The sequence below is a fragment of the Lissotriton helveticus genome, chromosome 1_1 (assembly GCF_964261635.1).
Source record: "Lissotriton helveticus chromosome 1_1, aLisHel1.1, whole genome shotgun sequence".
NCBI lineage: Eukaryota > Metazoa > Chordata > Amphibia > Caudata > Salamandridae > Lissotriton > Lissotriton helveticus.
In genome coordinates this window covers 1,496,632,080-1,496,652,123 of record NC_136057.1, presented here as the reverse complement: position 1 = coordinate 1,496,652,123, position 20,044 = coordinate 1,496,632,080, and the positions used below count along the sequence as shown (strand labels likewise).

Below are 20,044 nucleotides of genomic sequence, written 5' to 3'. Positions count from 1 at the left end.
TTTCCATTGCTTCCGTTCTCTTTCTCTTTCCCTTTCTTAGTGTGCGTTGGGTTGGGGGAGGTGCGACAGCGACACTCAGTGTGGAGTTGGGCCGGGGAAATATCCTGCGGGGCTGCGCTGCGCAAGGGCGGGAGGGAAAAGGCGTGGATGGGTTCTGACTGGCTCATACTATGACAACTAACATACCCAGGCCTCTGAATGTCTTAACGCTAAACGTCAAAGGCCTGAATACCCCTAATAAGCGGTGCCAGACGTGGCGATACCTCCTGCAACAGAGCCCAGACATATTTTTGCAGGAAACCCACCTTTGGCAGGCTGATGTTGGACGCATGACTCATGCCAGATATCCCCTCCAATTATGGGCGGCGGCAGACACTAAGACAGCAGGTGTAGCAATACTGTGCAGGGCTGGCATCAGGCGGGTGGGGGGTCGGGCCCTTCCGGAGTGCGGATGGGCGCTTCCTTCGGGTGAGTGTGGAGATTGGGCGGCGCACCTTCACCCTGTGTAATGAGTACGCACCCAACCAGATGCAGGATCGGTATCTCCTGTCACTCCTGAAATATCATGTCCTGCGGGGAGACCCCTTGCGGATCCTAGGAGGGGATTTTAACTTAGTCTGGGACCCGGCAGTGGACCGTACTGATGCCGTGTTCAGTGGCGCCGGGGCCATGTCTTCCGCATTGCGTACTCAAATAACGGAGCTGGGACTGTTTGATGTGTGGTGCTATCACTCCCAACTTGTGGGCCTACTCGTTTTACTCCCACGCCTACCGCTCGTATTCCCGGATTGATTATTTATTCGTTTCTCACACCCTACTGCGCGATATGTTGGGGCTTCCATGTCTGACATCTCGCTCTCAGACCATGCGCATGTCGAGTTGCTCCTTCAGGATCCGGCCGCTTCCTCAACCCGCGAATCGAAGTGGTGCTTGCCACCGGGTGTCCTTCGAGACCAGGAGGATATGGACAGCATCAGAACTGCCTTTGATTCCTACTTCGCTGCCAACGATCTCCCAGAGACGCCCTTCCCTGTGGTGTGGGACGCCTTCAAGGCAACCATGAGAGGCCATATAACCACTCTTTCGATTGCCAGGGCGCGTGAGGCTCGGGCCCTAGAGGATAGGCTGGCAAAAGACATAAAATTGGAGGAGCGACGGGACCAGGGTGGCCCCTCGTTAACATCTAGGAGGCGCCTTGCCAACCTTAGAGGACAACTCCGACTTGCGCATTAACAAAGCAGAAAAATCTCTCCTGGCCCTAAAGCAGAAGTACTATGAGGGGGGGGACAAGGTGGGCAGGTTGCTCGCGGGGCGATTACGGGCGCATGCGGCTAAGGCTCATATAGCGACTGTCCAGCATCCGGACGGGACGAAGGTCACCTTGGAGGGGGATAAGCGTGAGGCGTTCCAGGCCTACTACTCGGCACTATATCAGAAGGATCTGCCGGCTCCGGAGCTGGTGGAGGACGTTCTGAATAATTACGCGGGGGCGACGCTACACCCGCACTATGCTGCGACCCTGGAAGGCCCTATCACTCAAGAAGAGGTACTAGCAGCCATGAGGGATCTCCCCCTTGGAAAGACTCTGGGACCGGATGGTTTGCCCCTATTCTTTTATCGCATGTTCCAGTCCCAGCTTTGGTCGCATCTCTTAAGGCTGTATAACTCCTTTACAGACACAGAGGGGCCGTCCCAGGATATGGGTATGGCGGAGATAGCGTTGATTTTAAAGCCAGGGAAAGACCCCACACAGTGTGCGTCGTATCGCCCTATTGCCCAGCTAAACACCGACCTCAAAATTTACACCAAACTCTTGGCGAAGTGTCTGGACCCCTTTATGCCGGGACTGGTAGATCCCGACCAGGTTGGCTTTATTCGCAACCGGCAGGGGGCAGATAATGTACGCAAAATAGCACACTTAGTGGGTAAGGCGCAACACTGGGGGATCCCGGCTTGCCTTCTTTCGTTGGATGCGGAGAAGGCATTTGATCGCTTAGATTGGACTTTTCTGCGGGCGGTTTTAGGTAAACTTGGACTAGGCCAGAGCATGATCACCCGGATCATGGCACCATATCTTGCTCCACAGGCTAGGGTTCGGGTCAATGGCCGGCTCAAGGAGCCGTTCACCATTTCTAGGGGTACCAGACAGGGGTGCCCCTTCTCACCTCTGTTATTTGCCCTTGTGGTGGAACCACTGGCAGAGATGATTTGCCAGGCGCCCGACATACATGGCATCCAAATGGGGGGACGTGAGAACAAGGTGGCGTTGTTTGCGGATGATCTTATTCTCTCATTAGCGCGGCTCCGGGAGACCCTTCCGGCCATCCATACTGCGCTGTGCCTTTTTGAACGTGCTTCTGGCCTCAAAATTAATCATAGTAAGTCTTGGGCACTCAACTTATCTATCCCGCAGGCAGAAATCTCCCTCCTTAAGAGCCTGGTCCCATACCAATGGGCCGCCCACTCCATTTGCTACCTCGGCCTCCAAGTGACCCCCCTCTCTCGACACGTGGACACAAGCTAATTGGCGAGACTGCCGCAGGTCAGTGCTTGAAGATCTGAGGCGGTGGCGGCCACTGCTGCTCTCATGGCTGGGCCGACTCAATGCCATTAAAATGTCGGTCCTTCCCAAAATCTTATATCTCTTTCAATGCCTCCCCACCCCCATTCCGTTACATTGTATACGCAGCCTCCAACGTGACCACACAAACTTTATTTGGGGAGGGAAGAGACCCCGGTTCTCGCAGAAACTCCTGATGGCGCTGAGGGATAGGGGGGGACTGGCATGTCCCAATCTAGTGGACTACTATTGGGACGCACATCTTCGATATGTAGTGGAGTGGGTAGTCACAGAGAGTGAGAAGAGATGGCTACACATGGACCGAGCCTTGACGGGGCGAAATATCTGGGACCTGGCACCAACGGGCGGCGCGCTCTAAGAGTCGCCTACGTTGCGATACCCACGAAAACGGTCCTAGACATTTGGGATAAAGTAGCCGTGCGCAGAGGCCTTACGACCTTTCCCTCGCCGCACACTCCGATAGAGGGGAATCCGTCCTTTCCACCGGCATATCATACACAGGCTTTTGCCAAATGGTCACAAGGGGACTGCCGGGTTATAACGGACTGTTTGAGGGGGGAGTGCTTAAATCCTTTGCTCAATGCAGGGAAGAGTTCCGAGTCCCGTTGATGGCAGGGATACAATATGCCCAGCTGAGGCACTGGGACTTCACTCCCTTTGAGCGCCTGGCCCGGCATCCTATTGAGTCCAAGGGGCTAATATCCCGAATCTACCAGATTCTGCAACATCCACAGGTACCGCCCTCACACCCCTATCAGTACTGCTGGCAGGAAATACTGGACGTGGATATTTCTCCTGCGCAATGGAGTAGGCTGTGGCGGGACATTCCCAAAGTGTACTGTTGTATTCCCCAACACGAAAACTCTTATAGGATCATGACTCACTGGTACTACACACCCCAACGCTTTCACAGGATGTTCCCCTCGTCCTTCCCTTTATGCTGGAGATGCCAATCTGCGACGGGGGACTTCATTCACATCTGGTGGGCTTGCCCGTTGTTGACTATACTCCGGAAGGAGGTCCTCAGCCACATCAGGGGGGTGCTGGGGTTCCCTTTGCCTAAGGATCCTAGTGCGGTCTTGGACATCAAACCTGCTGGCCTGAAGGCGCTCACCAGGAGTTATTGGATCTTGGCGCTTCAAATGTTAGAAGCCGCTAAGCAACTTATTGCTCTGTATTGGAAAAAACCTGAGGCCCCTCCAATCGCTTCCTGGTTTGTGCGTTTATGGCATGTTGCCACTATGGAGCTCTTCACAGCGCGACTGCAGGCACGCGATACACGCTTTAAGGCTGGTTGGCAACCTTTAATTAAGTACCTATGCATGGTTGAACATGCCCACCAAACTGATAACGCTGCACCTTTTCATGGATGCTGTTATTCCCTCGGATCCAAGCAGATTGCTACCCTAGCCGCTCTCCTGTGCTGTGACCCCACCATAGCTGCTATGGGAATAGCCTTCACACCCTGCTCTCTCATCCCCAGCGCACACTGCTATTACTCTTCCTGCATGGTCTCTCCTCTTCTCCTTCGTTCATCTCCTATCGTCTGTCCTTTCTCTTCTATTCTCTCCGCTGCTCTGCGGGTTCTAGGGCCCTGTTGGGCCGACTGTTGACTCCGGGCGTGTTGCCTGTCTGTTACAAGGGTGTACACTAGGGGTCTTCCCCCACATGAGATCAGACTATGCCATTATATGCACTACAGAACGCGGCCGGCCCCTTGTGGGTTGTAGGTGTAACGCTGTGTATCCTCTCACCTCTTCTACTGAGTATTAGCGAATTGCATGTAATATGTGAGCATGCGGCCGGCCCTGGATAGGGTTGTAGGCGTAATGCTGTGTACCTCTGGTCCTGTGGTGTGCGATCCTTTTTTTTTTTTTTCTTTTTTGAAAATAAAATCAGATTTGAAATAAAACACATCAATACGCTGAGTGATGACATTTGCACACATTATCGTTTGTATGCAGTAAAACTGTTTTTTGGTGCAAATGTTATGTTTTTTTCAATTGAAAATGTGTTGTCTGTAATGGCAGTGCTCTACCACACCATACATACTCTACACTACGCCACTCCAATCTATGCCCTTCTACTCTATGCCACACCACTCCACTCTACAACATGCCACTCTACTCTACACCCTCCACTCTAAGACATTCTACGCCATGCCACTCGACTCCACGACACTCCAATTAACGCTACTCACTCCACAACACACCACTCTGCTCTAAGCTCCTTCACATCACTTACTCCACCCCTCTACTCCCGTCTACACCACTGCACTCCAATCTATCCCACTCCACTCCAATGTACCCCAATCTACCCCACCCGCTCCAATCTACCCCAGTGTACACCAGTCTACACCACTCCACTCTACCCTACTCCATCCCAATTTACCCACCGCACTCCACCTCAACCTAATCCCCAATCTACCCTACCCCACTCCAATCACCCCACTTCAATCTACCCAAGTCCATTCCAGTATTTTCCAGTCTACCCATTCCACTAAAGTCTACCCCACTCCACTCCAATGTACCGCACTCCACCCCAATCTACTCAACTCCAGCTTACCCCATGCCACTCAATCTAACTCCGTCAACCCCACCCCACTCCAATCTACCCCACTGTACCGCACTCCACTCAAATCTACCCCACTCTTCTCCAATTTACCCCAGTCTACAACACTCCACTCCAATCTACCCCAATCTAATGTACTCAAATCCAACCCACTCCACTCCAATAAAGTTGACTCCAATCCAATATACCCTACTCCATTTTGCACAACTCCAATCTACCCGAGTCCAGTGTACCCACTTCATTCCAATTTAGCCCACTCCAAACTCCACTGCAATCTAACCAACATATCTCCACTCTAACCGACCCCACTCCACCATAATCTACCCCACTCTAATCTACCCGCTGCACTGCAATCTATTACACTCCAAGCCACCAAATCTACCTCACTCCACTCTAATCTACCCAAATTCCACTCTGCCTGAATCTACCACACTCCATGTCATTCCAGTCTACCACACTCCACTCAAATCCGCCCCACTTCACTCCAATCTTACCCACTCCACCCCAATCTACCGTACTCCAATATATCCCTCCCCAATCTACCTTGACTACCCCACCCCATCGCAATTCCAATCATCCCTCTTTAGTCTGCCCCACTCCAAACTACCTCACTCCAATCATCCCTCTTCAGTCTACCTCACTGTAATGTACCCCACTCCATTCCAATCAACTCTACTCTAATCCACCCAATCTATTCCAGTCCACTACACTCCACTCTAGCCCACGCCACTCTTTACTTATCTAGCTTACTCTACTCCAATTTTGACTCTCTTCCAATCTATCCAACTTCACTCCACCCTAGTCTACCTCACTCCACTCTTCCTACTCCAGTTCACCCAGTCTACTCACTACAGTCTACCCAATCTACCTCACTCCACTTCACTCCAATCTACCACAAACCACCCAAGTCTGCCCCACGCTAGTCCAATCTAACCCCCTCCAACCCAATCAAACACACTCCGTCCCACTCCAATCTCTCCTGCCCCACTCCAAACTACCCAACTCCAATCTACTCCACTCGACCCTACCCAATCTAACTCCACTCCAATCTACCCCACTTCACTCTTCCCCACTCCCGTCTACTCCTCTCCACTCTCATCTACCCCATCCACTCTTCTCCAATCTAACCCACTCCACCCCAGTCTGCTCCAATATATCCTACTCCATTCTACCCTGATGACACCACTCCAGTCTAACTCACTCCACCCCAATCTACTCCACTCCATGCCAGTCTACTCCACTTCACCCCAGTCTGCCCCAATTAAATATACCCCACTCCAGTCCACCCCATTCTACTCCACTCCAATCTACTTCACTCCACCCAAATCTACCCCCTCAAATCAACCCAATTGTGAGAAAGTGCCCTCATTCTTGCATGGTATGCCCCCTCTTTTTGCTGAAATGCTGATGTGCTTTGACTGAGTGTGCCCTGGGCTCCTGCCAATCAGGTACCCAGGGCTTGTGTTCTTCCCTAAAACTGCATTGAAGCCTAAACCCAATTGGCATCTCTGCCCACATGTCAGCCCCTGGTAAATGGTACCCTAGGTACCAAGGGCACTGTGACCAGAGAAGGCCCTAAGGGCTGCAGCACTTAGTGTGCCACCCTTAGAGGCCCTGTGCCCTGACACACACACACACACACACACTGCCTTGGCAGGCTGCGTGTCTTGGTGCAGAACTAAACAAAGAGTCGACATGGCACACATCCCTGTGTGCCATGCCCACTCAACACTACCCTGGCATACATCAGTCACCCCTATAGCTGGGTGCCCTATGCCAGTGGTGAGGGTACAGGTGCATGAGCCCTGTACCCCTACAGTACCCAGGTCCATTCCTGGGCACTGTAAGTGCAGTGCTGCCATTAAAAGTATATAGTCCTGGGACGTTGTCATTACGAACTCCACAGCACCATAATGGCTACACTGAAGACTGAGAAGTTTGGTATCAAACTTCTCAGCACATTAAATCCACACTGATGCCAGTGTGGGATTTAATGTAAAATGCACAACAGAGGGCATCTTAGAGATGCTCCCTGTAACATGACCAACTTCCAGTGATCTGACCGAGTGGCTGCTGAGGCTGCCACCCCCCAGACATGTTTCTGGACCCCTGGGTCAAGAGCTTGCCGCTCTTGGGGGCCTCAAACAATTCACCTTCTGGGATGAGGTGCCTAGCCTCCTCCCCCAGGATGGGCAGGGTTCACGAAGGAGAATCTTCAAAGGCATACCACCTTTGTGAGCCTCTCTAGACCCCTTGCTGTACTCAGCAACTGGTCCCCACTGGTTCTACCCCCCACTTTGGGCGGGAGACCCGGCGGGAAAAACAAAGTGAGGAAGAGAGGTGTGCCCACCGCTGCCAACTCCACGCCTAGGGTGGGGGAGGCAAGGTGAAGCACAACCTCGAGTCCCCGCCATCTTGAGGATGGGGGGACCCAGCCAATCAGGGACAGGCTCCTGCGCCCCTCCCACTGGAGAGTGGCAAATAGGGGGTGTACCCACCCCAGGGAAGGGACCCATTGGTCCCTGCCCTTACCTAACTGTAAACGCCCCTAAATTTAGTATTTAGGGGAACCCTGAACCTTCCTTCCTCAGATCCCGATTCCAAAACTACAAGAAGAACAAGAAGAAAGAAGACCTGCCGTGCAGCTGCTAACAAGAGGACGACCAACTGACTTGGCCCCAGCCCTACCGCCCTGTTGACCCTCAAACCTGCTCCTGCTAAACCCCGGCATCTCCTGTGGTCAGCAACCTCAAAAACCCCGGAGGACCTTACTGCCTTGCTCAACCAAAGACTGGGACTCCCACGAGCAGTGGTTCTGCTCAAATAGCTACAACTCCTTGTGCCAGCCAGGAACCGCGAATCCAGCACACTCTGCACCCGCCGAGCCCAGCCTGTTCCAAAGTGAACCAAGACCATGAGCCATCCCCCCGGTGACTGTGACCAAGAATGCAGCACCCAAGGACTCCCCTCGACACTCCTGACGACGCCTGCAGCCTCAACACCAGGGACCCCTTCAACCGCGACCAGCAGAGTGTAAGATTTCCCGACGCCTAAAGACACCCAGGCACCCGGCGCCTTGCTGCCCCCTGTGCCCAACTCCTGGGTGTCTACCCGACCTACAGCTTACCAACTTACCCCTCGAAGTAGTGGTCGCACCTGAAGAATCTCCGTCACCGAGCTTGCAGCCTTTGTTTGTCACACAGCTTTCCCATTTAAATCCATTGGGCGCCCCACGGCCCAAAAGCACTCTGCACCCAGCTGCCCCAGTGTCGCTGGGAGTGCACCTTCTGTCCTGTTCGACTTGCCCTGAGCAACTGAGCAAGTGACCAGGAGCTCTGCTCCCACAGCCGTGTGGCCTGCCTGCTAGCAGCCACCAACCGAAGGCCCCCTACCCACCGTAGGCTAACATTGGGCCTACTCTCTCTGCACCGGCTGCCCCTGTACCGCTACGGGTGTAACTACAGTACCTACCTGAACCTGGAAGACCCCTGAGTCTTACCTCTGCCAGTCTTAACTCTGCCGGTCGAGTACTTACCTGAACGCCGATAACTTACATTTTCTCCATAGGGTAACATTGACTGGTTTTCACTTGGAAATTCTTCCAAGTGTCGAGTTTTGAAACCTTGAAATATTCACAAAAAATTGTCCGATCGACGAAAACGAAATTACTCACCTGTTACCAGGAGAGATCCCGGTGCTGGATCTTAGCACCCAGCACTGACCAGAAAAAGGGATAATAACTGTGATTTTCCGATAACCTGATTTTCCTCCATAGGATAACATTGGCGGGTTTTTACTAGAAATTCTTCTAAGTGTCGATTTTTGAAACATACAAATATTCTTTAAAAATCTCCTGTTTAACAAAAACGATTTCCTTCAATTGTTTTCAGGAGATGCACCAGGGCTGAATCCAAGATCCAGCCCTGAGTAAGAAAAAACGTACGTAAAGTAAATAATATTGCAGTTTGCTTAAAATTCCCATTGAGCTCAATGTTATTATTGTGTTGAGTTTGTGTTGCATATTGCAACAGCTGTTTCTATTGCATCTAAAAGTCTATTGCTCATTGAAAGTATTCAACTGTAGCATCTCATTCGGAAAAAGTATTTTTATACCAACCTGTGGTTCTAAAATAAAATAACAAGTATATTTTATATACAAAACAATTGGCCTAGAGTTCAGTTCTTGAGTGTGTGAGACCATTTGCTGACTGAGTATGTACACCAAATGCTTTACACTGTCCTCTGATACTTCCTTACTGCTCGACCAAGCTACCACTTTAGAGAGTAAGGTTCTATCTACCTTTAACCTCTGCCAAACCTCTGGGGACTGCTGGACTCTGTGCATACTGTACCTTACTTTGTTGCAGTATATACAGAGCCACTTTCTTACATCCAATCTACCCCCCTCCACTCTACCCCAATCTACTACACTCCAACCCACTCTAATCTACTCCACTTCACTCCAGTCTACTACCAAATGCTACCCAAATCTACCTTCCTCCAGTCCAATCTAACCCACTTCACTCCAATCTAACCACTCCACCCCACTCCACTCTTACCCACTGCACCCCAAACTGCCCCACTCCAATCTGCGCCAGTCCAGTCTACTCCACTCCAGTGTATTCCATCCTAACCCAATCTACACCACTTCATTCTACCCCACACCACTCTATCCAACTCCACTCCAATCTACTCCTCTCCACTCCTATCTACTCTACTCCTATTTACCCCACTCCAACTACCCTACTCCAATCTACTCCACTCAAATCTACCCCAATCCACTGCACACTTCCCCACTCCACTCCAATCACCCTCAATATAACCCACTCCATCCGATCAACCCCATTGCAAGCTATACCACTCCACCCGAATTTACCCCACTCCACCCCAATCTGCTCATCTTCACCATGTCTGCCCCAATTCAATGTACCCCACTCCAATCTACTCCACTCCAATCCACCCCACTGTACCCCAACATACCACACCCTGCTAACTTTTAATCACGCTGAACAGCAGCCACACTTGTGTAAATCATGGCTAAAGCACATTGCCAAAGCCAATAGCTCTTGCATAGGTGAGACCTATTGGCATTGCCAAGGCTTGCTGTTACTTATTGCTTTAAACAGAAAATGTTAACTAGAGGATAAAAAGAAAAGTTCCTAGTCACTTCGAACCATATTTTCATTTTGTTTTTTTTATTCTTTCATCTTTTCCAGTTTGAACAAGAAAACCAGCGACTTGTCGGGGAAATGACCAGCCTTTTCGATGAAGTGAGGTATAAAGATACCGCTGGGCTATTTTGTCCTTTGGCTTCTGTATTCAATTAATTAATTTTTTGACTAAGTGTTCACTCAAGACAAAATCACAAAAAAAAATACATAATTCTGAAGTATAGTGTTGTGTAAGGCATGTAAAATGAAGTTTCATGCAATAATATGATTTCTTCCCACTTCTGGAAACTAAAATCGCGAGAGCCCTTTGTGAGTCATCCAGTTAACTTTTATTTGGAACCCAAACATTATAACCATCCTTCAGTCCATCTTTACAGTCCTAAAACATTTTTCAGGTTTCTGAAAGAGATAGAAACAGGACAGCTTTAGGAAGCAGGATAGCTTTAGGAAACAATTAAAAGCATGGCTGTTCGTTAAATTGAGATTAGCTGAACTGAAAGTACTACAGATTGTTGCCCTGATCAGGCTGTTAGCCTTGGGAAGCCTTTGGTAGCCATTCAGTTTGTATATAAAGTCCCCAGAATATAATAGACAGTGAAACAAAGCTGCCTGTAAGGAAGATGGAGCATCGTTTTCCCTGACCCTCACTGCATGTTAGCCTCTCCCTGGAACATGGACAAGAGACATGTGTTCTTCCTTATCTTTTTGGCACGCACTATTTTTGGAATGATCTCTGCTTCATGCTTTCTAATATTTACATTTGCTTACATTACTTTATCAGATTAAGCGAATTTTATCAAAGTTTCTGTGGGACTATTCCTGGACGTGCAGTGTGCATTCCCCCTGAATGCTATGTGCATACCACCAGTTGCAATCGTCTGCGTGCATGTGATTTTGAGAGTAATTGTTGCACACTTGCCCCTTCTTCCACTTTGTGTTCTCCCCATACATCACAGACCCACCCCTTCAGCCAAGGACTCTCTGCTTGCTCTCTTACACACCATGCAAAGCCATCAGTAGCACAGAGCTGGACATCACAAGCTGCATATTCCACGGCCTTGTGAATCATTCTCCCTGTTGTCTTATTCATGCCTGTGACCCCCTTGCCCCTCGCACCATGCCTAAGAGTTCATTCCCACATGCGAATCCCAGTATGCTTTTGGGTGCTCACGAAGAAAGTGTTGGACTGAAAGAAATATTGCCCTGTCTGACTGTGAAAGTGTGCACCACATTTGACCGCCTTGCACCACACACCCCCTCATTTCATACCCTGCCTCTTCTCACGCAGCATGGCACATCCATTCAACCGAACTCCCAAGGTGCTTTGGCTCTGCATTGTATGCACCAAAAGCTATGTGACTGTCTTGTCCACAAGCAACACGGAAAACCTTTGCCTTTCTTGCTAAGAAAACAAGCAGTTCAGAGAGCAGCTCTCATACAGCAAGGTCCAACAAGCTCATAGCTGTTAAAGTCCAAAAGTTTAAAAAAATATGTTGAGTGTCTTGGCAGTATTGATGTTACACGTCCCCTTCCCTTTGTTGTTGTTTGCATCCCCTCCATTGCTTGCCTCCTCTCTTTGTTTCTTGCCCTCCTCCCATTGTTTGCTACCCCTCTCCGTGTGGTTGCTTGCCTCCTCTCCCACTCCCCTACCTTCATGATCGGTTCCATCCCACCCCTTTCTCCTTTTGTTGTTTACCATGTACCTCTAACTCCTTCCGCACCCCGTTGTCCCTCTTGCTTCCCCTTCCCCTGCTAGAAACAAAAACAGCATTGTGATGTAGCCAAAGCACTTTTTTCCTTAGCACTGGCAAATAATGGGTCTAGCCTGTACAAGATCTATTTGTTTAGTCAATGTTTTTTTGCTTCATTGGATAGCAGCATGACTACTGCCAGCATGGTTGAAATTCTTCTTTTTTTTAAATAAAAAAGCACTAGGACACAGCCAGCATTGACTGCGTCATAACACTATTTTATTTGTACTGTCAGTCATTCTGCACTGCAGCTTCACTGCTGACCAAAATATCTAAAACATACTGCGTAACACCACAGTAAGAAGGCCAGTCCTTATGGGAGGTTACAAAGAGAGACAAGGAGGTACTAAGCAGGGACTACTAAGCCTATTGACGAATCAAAAGCTGTCATTTACAAAGGACAGGAAAAGAAGCCAATTGTCAAGATGGGCAGAACATGGGCGTAGCTTAATGCACATATATTGACTACTGCATTTCTTGAAGAGACAGCGCAAGCGCTGCTCTAAGCGAGACCTAAAATGGGTAAAATGGGATCAGCTGCAAAACTGACAAGTTTGATACAGTGCAAAACACATACAGAGCGGTTCACCATCACTCTAGTATCCCTCGCATTCCACGGGCCCATGTCAAAATACGTGAAGCTGTAGAACAATGTAATATCCTTAAACTGACAAAAAGAATCACTACTAATGTTTCACTTCCATCAGATTGTCCTCTAGTTTTAGTTTTGTTTTTGCTCAACAAAAAGTATGTCACTTTACTTTTTTACTCATTGACTGGCACCACATAGATTGTCTTCCCTTTTTTAAGAAAAAAGAAAGTCTGTATCCACCACGCCCCGGCCCTTACCTAGGTTCCACTCCGCACACATGCTAGCTAGCTTTTGCCACCCTTAACCTAATCTCAGTAGGTACTAGAGACCAATGCCAAAGATACAGAGTGAGATGAATGGATGGGTTGTATGAAGGAAGTAGATCTGAGGCCTGCCAGGAAAAGTCATCTGAACTGAGTGATGAACCCAGACCTCTTTATTTCCTCCATATTCAAAGGAACAGTGTAGGAAGGTGGATATCTGACTATATGGTTACCCCAACTTTTTGACTAGTGTTTAGATGGTTTTTGACTTAGTTGGCCCGGGATCCTGCTATTCAGGGCCCCAGGCTATCTGCTCTCTCTGAAAAATGAACTCCATGTACTTTAGGTACATACCTAATTGGGATTGGGTCACCTTTGTGAGCCCCTGTATAGTGTACCATAGGTACCCAGGGCATAGGTGCATCCAAGGCCTACCAGGGGCTGCAGCATGAATTATGCCACCCCTGACTGGCCATCCAAACTGACACCACAGGCTGATCACTCGTCTTGGGCAAGGTGGTGTAATCACCCCTTGCTTAGATATAGTATTCATATATGTACCCTTATATATAGACACATATATACCTATAAGTCACTCCTATGGCAGGCCTTGACAATCCTGAAGGCAGAGTGCTTGGTGTTATGTGAGATGGTGCTCTAGCATGAGCTGAGCCCATCTGCAGCTTTCGGAACTATGTCCTTATAGCTGTTCTATGATATAGCTATACCATATACTCTTAAGTGCGTTATAATCCTCGCGGTTAATGCTAACGTTGGTTTGGCTTTATCAAAACATGTCGTATAAGGTGTCAAACACTTTGGAATACTTCCCGCCACCCCCCCCCCCCCCCCGCCAGTTCTGGCGGCGGGGGTAGCATTCCACCCTTCTGGAGGGAGAAGACATGTAGTTACTGCTTTACCCGGTTAAAGTTAAACAGAGCCTCAGCATCACAAAAAGGATGCTGCTGCCACAGACACGAGTCTGACCTCCTGCAGCTGGATGAAACTCTGGCAAGGGAGGCTTGGACAATAGGTTTCCTTTCGACGGAGGTGCTAGCACCTCCCCAGACAGCCTGTAGTGTATTGGGGCAGGGCGGGTTCAATGGAAAGATGCTTTTCCAGACACTGCCTGGGGCACACAAGGTGCTCCATGCATAGCCCGGTTCAAACCAGTTGCTGGGGCACTCCAGCCCCAGCTCTGGCGCGAAGCAGGACAAAGGGAAAGGGGTGTCCCACCCCTTTCCCAGGTTCCACCCATTGGAGGGACCTAGCAGGTAATCCAGCCCCTTAGTTTAGTATAAAGATAGGAGCTGTGTCTAGAGACATTAGATTATCCTGGAAAGAAACTCTGAAACGAAACTCTTGGACCTTCGACGTTCCATATCAACTGGAAGACTGAAGACATCTCCCTTGTGGTCAAGGAGTGACCACCCTGTGCAAACAGGCACCACCAGTAACTTGCCGGTTTGCTTTGTCGACGCTCCCGCCGGAACCCGAAGACTTAGCGACTCAGGAACTAGACTTCCAGACTTCTCGGACTCTGATCCACTTCCACAGCAAAGCTGAGACCCGTGGCGGACACAAGAGACGTGGGACCGGACATCCTGGACTACCTGCTCTTTTCTAACCGTGCAGCTTCTGAGGTACCCTCAAAGTTGTGCATTGGGGTTTGTTAGTAATAAATACATATATATTTTATATATACCTTGTGTGGTGTTTTTTCATTTGATATTCAAGGGATTATTATTGGTAAAACAGCTGGCTTCACATGCTCTCTGAAGTTTTAGCCGAAGACTGCTTTGTCCGTGCTACCACTAGGATAGCTGGTCTATAAGGTTGACTTTACAACCATGACCATAAGGGTCGTTTAGACTGGTGCAGGGTGCCCACTAGAATATTGGACATCGTATACCAGGCTAACTTCTCACAAACAGGGCAAATAATCCTGATAATTTCAATTAAGGCAACTTTCAGACCAGAATGAAGGTCCAACCAAATATGTTTTTTCAGTAAAACTTGACCAGTTGAAAGTGTGTGCTCAGTACTGGATTATAAGCACAACGTAAGCAAAGGTTGCTTCACAGGCAACTGTAAACAATTTCTGCAAAATTATGCAAAGACTTTGTGGCTCTGAGTTCATGCACATGGATACCCTTAAAATCAGTAATTTACTGCATGACCCAATGTGCTAAAGATTCCTGCTTTCTTGGCTAAGAAACTCAGTATGTGATAGTAGTACATCTACTCATAAGGTGGATGGTCCACCCAGCTTCAGATGCAGGATATAGAAACAACAATGTGGAAAGATCAAATTGATATAAAAATATGAAATGACCTCAGGGATGCTTGAAAGGGATGCATCAGCCTGACCACTTTATCACTGCGCATAAATATGCAAGGTTCTAAAGGAATATAGGCCTTTGGGTTTTTCAGTGAGAGGAGCTCTGAAAAAGCATGTAATATGATCAAACTTTTGGAGCAAGTCTAATTTATCCGAGCACAGGCACTCTAGTGAAAGAAGGGCATTAGAAAGTGAATCTTCTTCCAAAATGATGTGCTGCTTAGTACCCAGTTTTAGAAATATTTCCAAAAGAGATCTTTCTCCAGTGCAGTCTGGTTGTTGTGTCTGTAAGGGAATGGTGTTTAGATAAATGGTTTGTCCAGCAATGGTTTGTCAGGTGGCACATTCTGATGCATTTAAGGAATGCCATTTTTTTACATGATGATGCAAGCAAAGCTGAATATTGCATTGCTTGAACCTTCTCGTTCTTGTTGAACAGCATGGATCTGGGTCTCCGAAGCTGATGAAACCAGATAGCTCAGTCATGGCAGCTAAGTTTACTGGTACGCTAAGACATCTCTGAATTTCTTTTAGGGCCACACTTAAGCTTTCAGATAGATGAAGCAGTTGTATGTTTATGTTCAGCATTTCAACAAAGGCCTTCCTACATCTAACCAGGTTATTTATTACCTGTTGGATTGTTGTTTGCAACACATTTGCATCTTGCTCTGTCATAACAAGATAGAGAGAAGTCCAAGGCCACTCCTTCGAGTAATGGTTGCAACCACGGTGCTGTAACCTGGGGTTCTAATTCTGTGCATTTGCAAAACCACAGAGTGGAAATTGTGTGACATACAAAATATCATGCTTGGATGTTCAGGCAAGCTAATTGTCTAGTGTGTGACAGGTCATGCTAAGGAACCTCTTACATTATGGTGAGCCTCATTTTGCCCTCCACATTTTTTTTAGTATTGATTACTAGTCCTAATTCAAGTATATGAGTGTAGGAGAGGAAAAAGGCTCTTATTTGAAATAACAGTTGTCCACTATTGGTATCTTTAATAAATTCACAGGCAGTTGTCTCCACTTCCCCCCCCCCCCACTTACGGGTTCCAATTTGTTGCTTCATGCTTGTAAAGGATACAATGTGAGCTTTGGTGGCCTGTGGACGTCAAAGCCTTTCCAGTTCATTGGCTGCCTGTCAGACCCAAACAGGAGGGGGCTAAGCTACAATCAATGCTTTATTAAGTGTTTGCATTCTTGTTCTACTGTTTTAACATTTATATCTGGGCTTGCCAGCCTGTGGACATAGATAAATTCACATGCTTGAATTATTCGAACACCGAGGATCTGTAGTTAAAACTACGTATTATTTGGTATTTGCTGTGGTCTCCTCTCTTACTATCATATATATTAAAAAAAAAACTGCAATGTGTTTATTGACCCTGAATAAAAAGGATTTGTGTTGCCCAGATAGTGCTAGAAAGTACACCAATCCAATTAGTGATCCACAGTTGCTTCATCATTATCCCCATTTGGCCATCACATATATGTTATTGCATTAAGCCTCAATCTAAGGTTAACTCCGATTTATCCAGCATTGGGGTATCTTTCATAGATTCACATGCCTGAATCATTCCCCGTCGCCGAGGCGGGAGTCCAACTGTATATAAAAAAGCAGTGCCAAAAGTAAATTACAGTAGTAGGCCCTATCAGAAGGCCTGAGGCCTAAATTGTAGTAGCCTATCTACCTCATTATGCTAAAAAGACCAAAGTCTTTGCACCAACCAATCAGCTTACAGCACCCTCTAGAACCCTCTCTGCAGAGCCAGTTCTCCTCAGATTTTCTCCGCACGTCGTGTGGAAGGGAGTCTCCCTAAGTCTTGACTCAGTTTTCTGTAAGCTTCAGGATGTCTAACAAGATGGCCTTGTTTAGACCTTGCAGAACATGCGAGAAGAAAAGGGTCCATGTTGATGACCAGCATAAGGACTGTATTTATTGCCTTTATCCCAAGCATGAGGCAAAATATTGTAAGATCTGCCGCACCTTCCCTTCTAAGGCTCTAAGGGATAGGGAGGCCAGAGTCCTTTTATGGCAAAAATCCTCTTCTACTGATGAATACAGTGCCTTTACCTCCGTTAAGAGTGCGAAATCTCAAGAGGATTATCCAAGTGAGGGGAGAAAACATGTTAAAACCTCCCACTCCACTTCAGGGTCTTCACGGAGATCTCCATCTTCTATCTCGGGAGCCTCAGCTCTCAAGGATTCTTCAAAGTTCACCGTGAGTAAGAGCTCTTCTGTCTCCTCACCTGTAACTACCATTTCAACTTCTACTTCTTCGACGGCTATGATCTCTACTACAGCCATCACCTCTCCTATCCTGTCTACTAGAATCTGCATTGTGGCTAAGAGAACTCTCGTCGACGCCCCGTCAACGACCGCCTCGTCGACGAAGAAGCACTCGTCGACAAAGAAGCCCTCGTCGTCAATGTCATCTACGGTACAGTCGACGACGGTGTCGTCGACGAAGAAGCAAGGTCCATCGACGATGAGCCCGTTGGCGACGACGAGTCCATCGACGGCGGTCCTGTCGACGTCGATTCCATCGACGATGAATCCTTCGTCGTCTACCCTGTCGACGATGAACATATCGACGACGACTGTGACACCGTTATCACCGGTGGCATCAAGACCAATAGATACTGCTTCTACTAAGCCTTTAGCTGTGAAACAGGCTTTTTCTACCCTGCTTTCTTCAAAGACCTTTCAATTAGTATCATACCAGAGACAGCAAGAATCTAACATTCCGCGACTTATGCCCTCTCATCTCCTAGAGACTTATGCTGATGACTTAGAGCAGAGTTTTGAGGATGATGACAATGAGGGAGCTTTTGGAATAGCTCACCATACCTCAGAATTAAATATTAAATGCCAGGAGGATGATGAAGAAGAAGATACTTATTCCGGGCATTATTATCAGGAGGACATTGTAGTCCTTCATCATACAGAATACTGGAGGATGTCTCAGGTTTCGGAGGCCAGTCATTTACCACCAACCTTCATCCAAGATTTACAGCCTATGCTGGCAGATTATAAACAACGTTTTCCACCTCAACAGGTTGTGCCTCCAGCCCAACCTGCTGTCCCAGTTCCTCAACCTTAAGTTCCACCGCCCAGGTCTCCGGTCACGGAAACTCCACAACCTGCCTTGCCTCCACAGACCCCGGACACTTCTTCGGATGAAGAAGTAGAGGAAGGAGAGTTACTGGGAGGACTACGTTATTCCCATGCCGTCTCCACCAACCCCACAACCTTCAGACTCACCGCCTGAAGACATAGGTGGTTTCCATAATCTCATGTAGCGAGCTGCAACTAGATTCCAGTTGCCGTTGACAGTGGAGCAGACAGAATGTTTCCTCCATGATTTTAAAGAAGAAAGTAGGAAGGTGTCAAGAGCCATTCCTATTATAGATTATATCTGGAAAGAAGGTGTCAAGGTAATGAAACACCCTGCTTCAGTGCCAGCAGTGTTACCAAGGATTGATAAAAAATATTGCGCTCCCCTCACTAGTCCTGCATGCCTCATTGGACACCTGCGGCCGGATTCAGTCATCTCGCAGGCCGCGCAGCAAAGATCGAAAAACCCAGCCACCCCTATCACTACACCACCGGATAAGGAGGGGCGTCGTTTGTACCTTATTGGTAAGACATTTTCAACCATGGCTGCTGCCTCGATCAGAGCTGCAACTTCTTTAGCGATTATAGGGCGCTATGATCGCCAAATGTGGTCCGAGATGGCTGGTTTGATTAATCTAATCCCAGAGGATAAAAGACAAGAGGCACGCAAGATCTTAATGAAGGGGGAACGCGCAGCGGCAGAAACCATAGACTGCGATTTGGATATTGCTAATACGAATTTTAGACGACTGGCAGGCTGACGACACGGCTGGCTAAAGGCTTCCACCTTTAGGCCCGAAGTCCAACTTAAGATCCTGGACATGGCTTATGATGGAGAGTGTCTATTTGGGAAACACATTGACGAGGCTCTCCAGGCAATCAAGACGGATACTGACACTGCAAGATCCCTAGGTTCATTGCAGTACAAGAGAGGATCTTTTAGAGGTGCTAGAGGACGTGGATACTCCTCTAGAGGAAACTGCTACCAACAAGGCCGACAATATCAGCCTCACTACCGGCAAAGTTATCAATCTTCTTATCGATAGTCTGGAACAGCTAGTTTCTCTCGTCAAGGTGGACGAAAGCGCACAAACAATCAAGGGTGAGACACTCACAGAAAACAGTGAGATCAGCCGGGCGCCAACCTTATTTCCTTCCCTCCCTGTGGGCGCGAAGATATCTGCCTTTCAAGAACAGTGGCAGCGGATTACATCCGATCAGTGGGTACTGGACTTAGTACAACATGGTCACACCCTGGAGTTTGTCACCAAACCACCAATAACTCCGCCCAGGGGTCCCCCTCGTCTTCACTTATTGTTCAAGGAAGTTTATTCGATGCTCCTCAAGAACGCTAAAGAAAAAGTTCCACTACATCAGAGGTGGACAGGCTTCTATTCCCGTTTTTTTTCTCATAAAAAAGAAATCAGGGGAATGGCGACCGATCCTAGACCTGCGCAAACTCAACAAATATCTCAAGAAGCAGGGTTTCCGCATGGTCACTCTTTCGGAAATTCTAAATTGCCTCAACGAGGGAGATTGTATGGCTTCCTTGGACATGGAAGACGCATACTTCCACATCCCAATCCATCCAAAACATCGAAAGTATCTCCGTTTCACTGTGGCTGGCGCCCATTATCAGTTCAAAGTACTCCCATT

The 20,044-nt window shown here is 48.2% G+C and overlaps 1 protein-coding gene across 3 annotated transcripts in view; it reads left to right on the top strand.

Moving 5' to 3' along the window:
- STX18 (syntaxin 18) overlaps nucleotides 1-20,044 on the top strand; it is an 897,615-nt gene that overhangs the window by 636,891 nt on the left and 240,680 nt on the right. For all 3 annotated transcript variants that reach the window (XM_078686654.1, XM_078686620.1, XM_078686645.1), the window contains one exon: nucleotides 10,369-10,427. In XM_078686654.1, coding sequence (XP_078542780.1) covers nucleotides 10,369-10,427 — 59 coding nt within the window. The remainder of the gene's footprint in view (nucleotides 1-10,368; nucleotides 10,428-20,044) is intronic.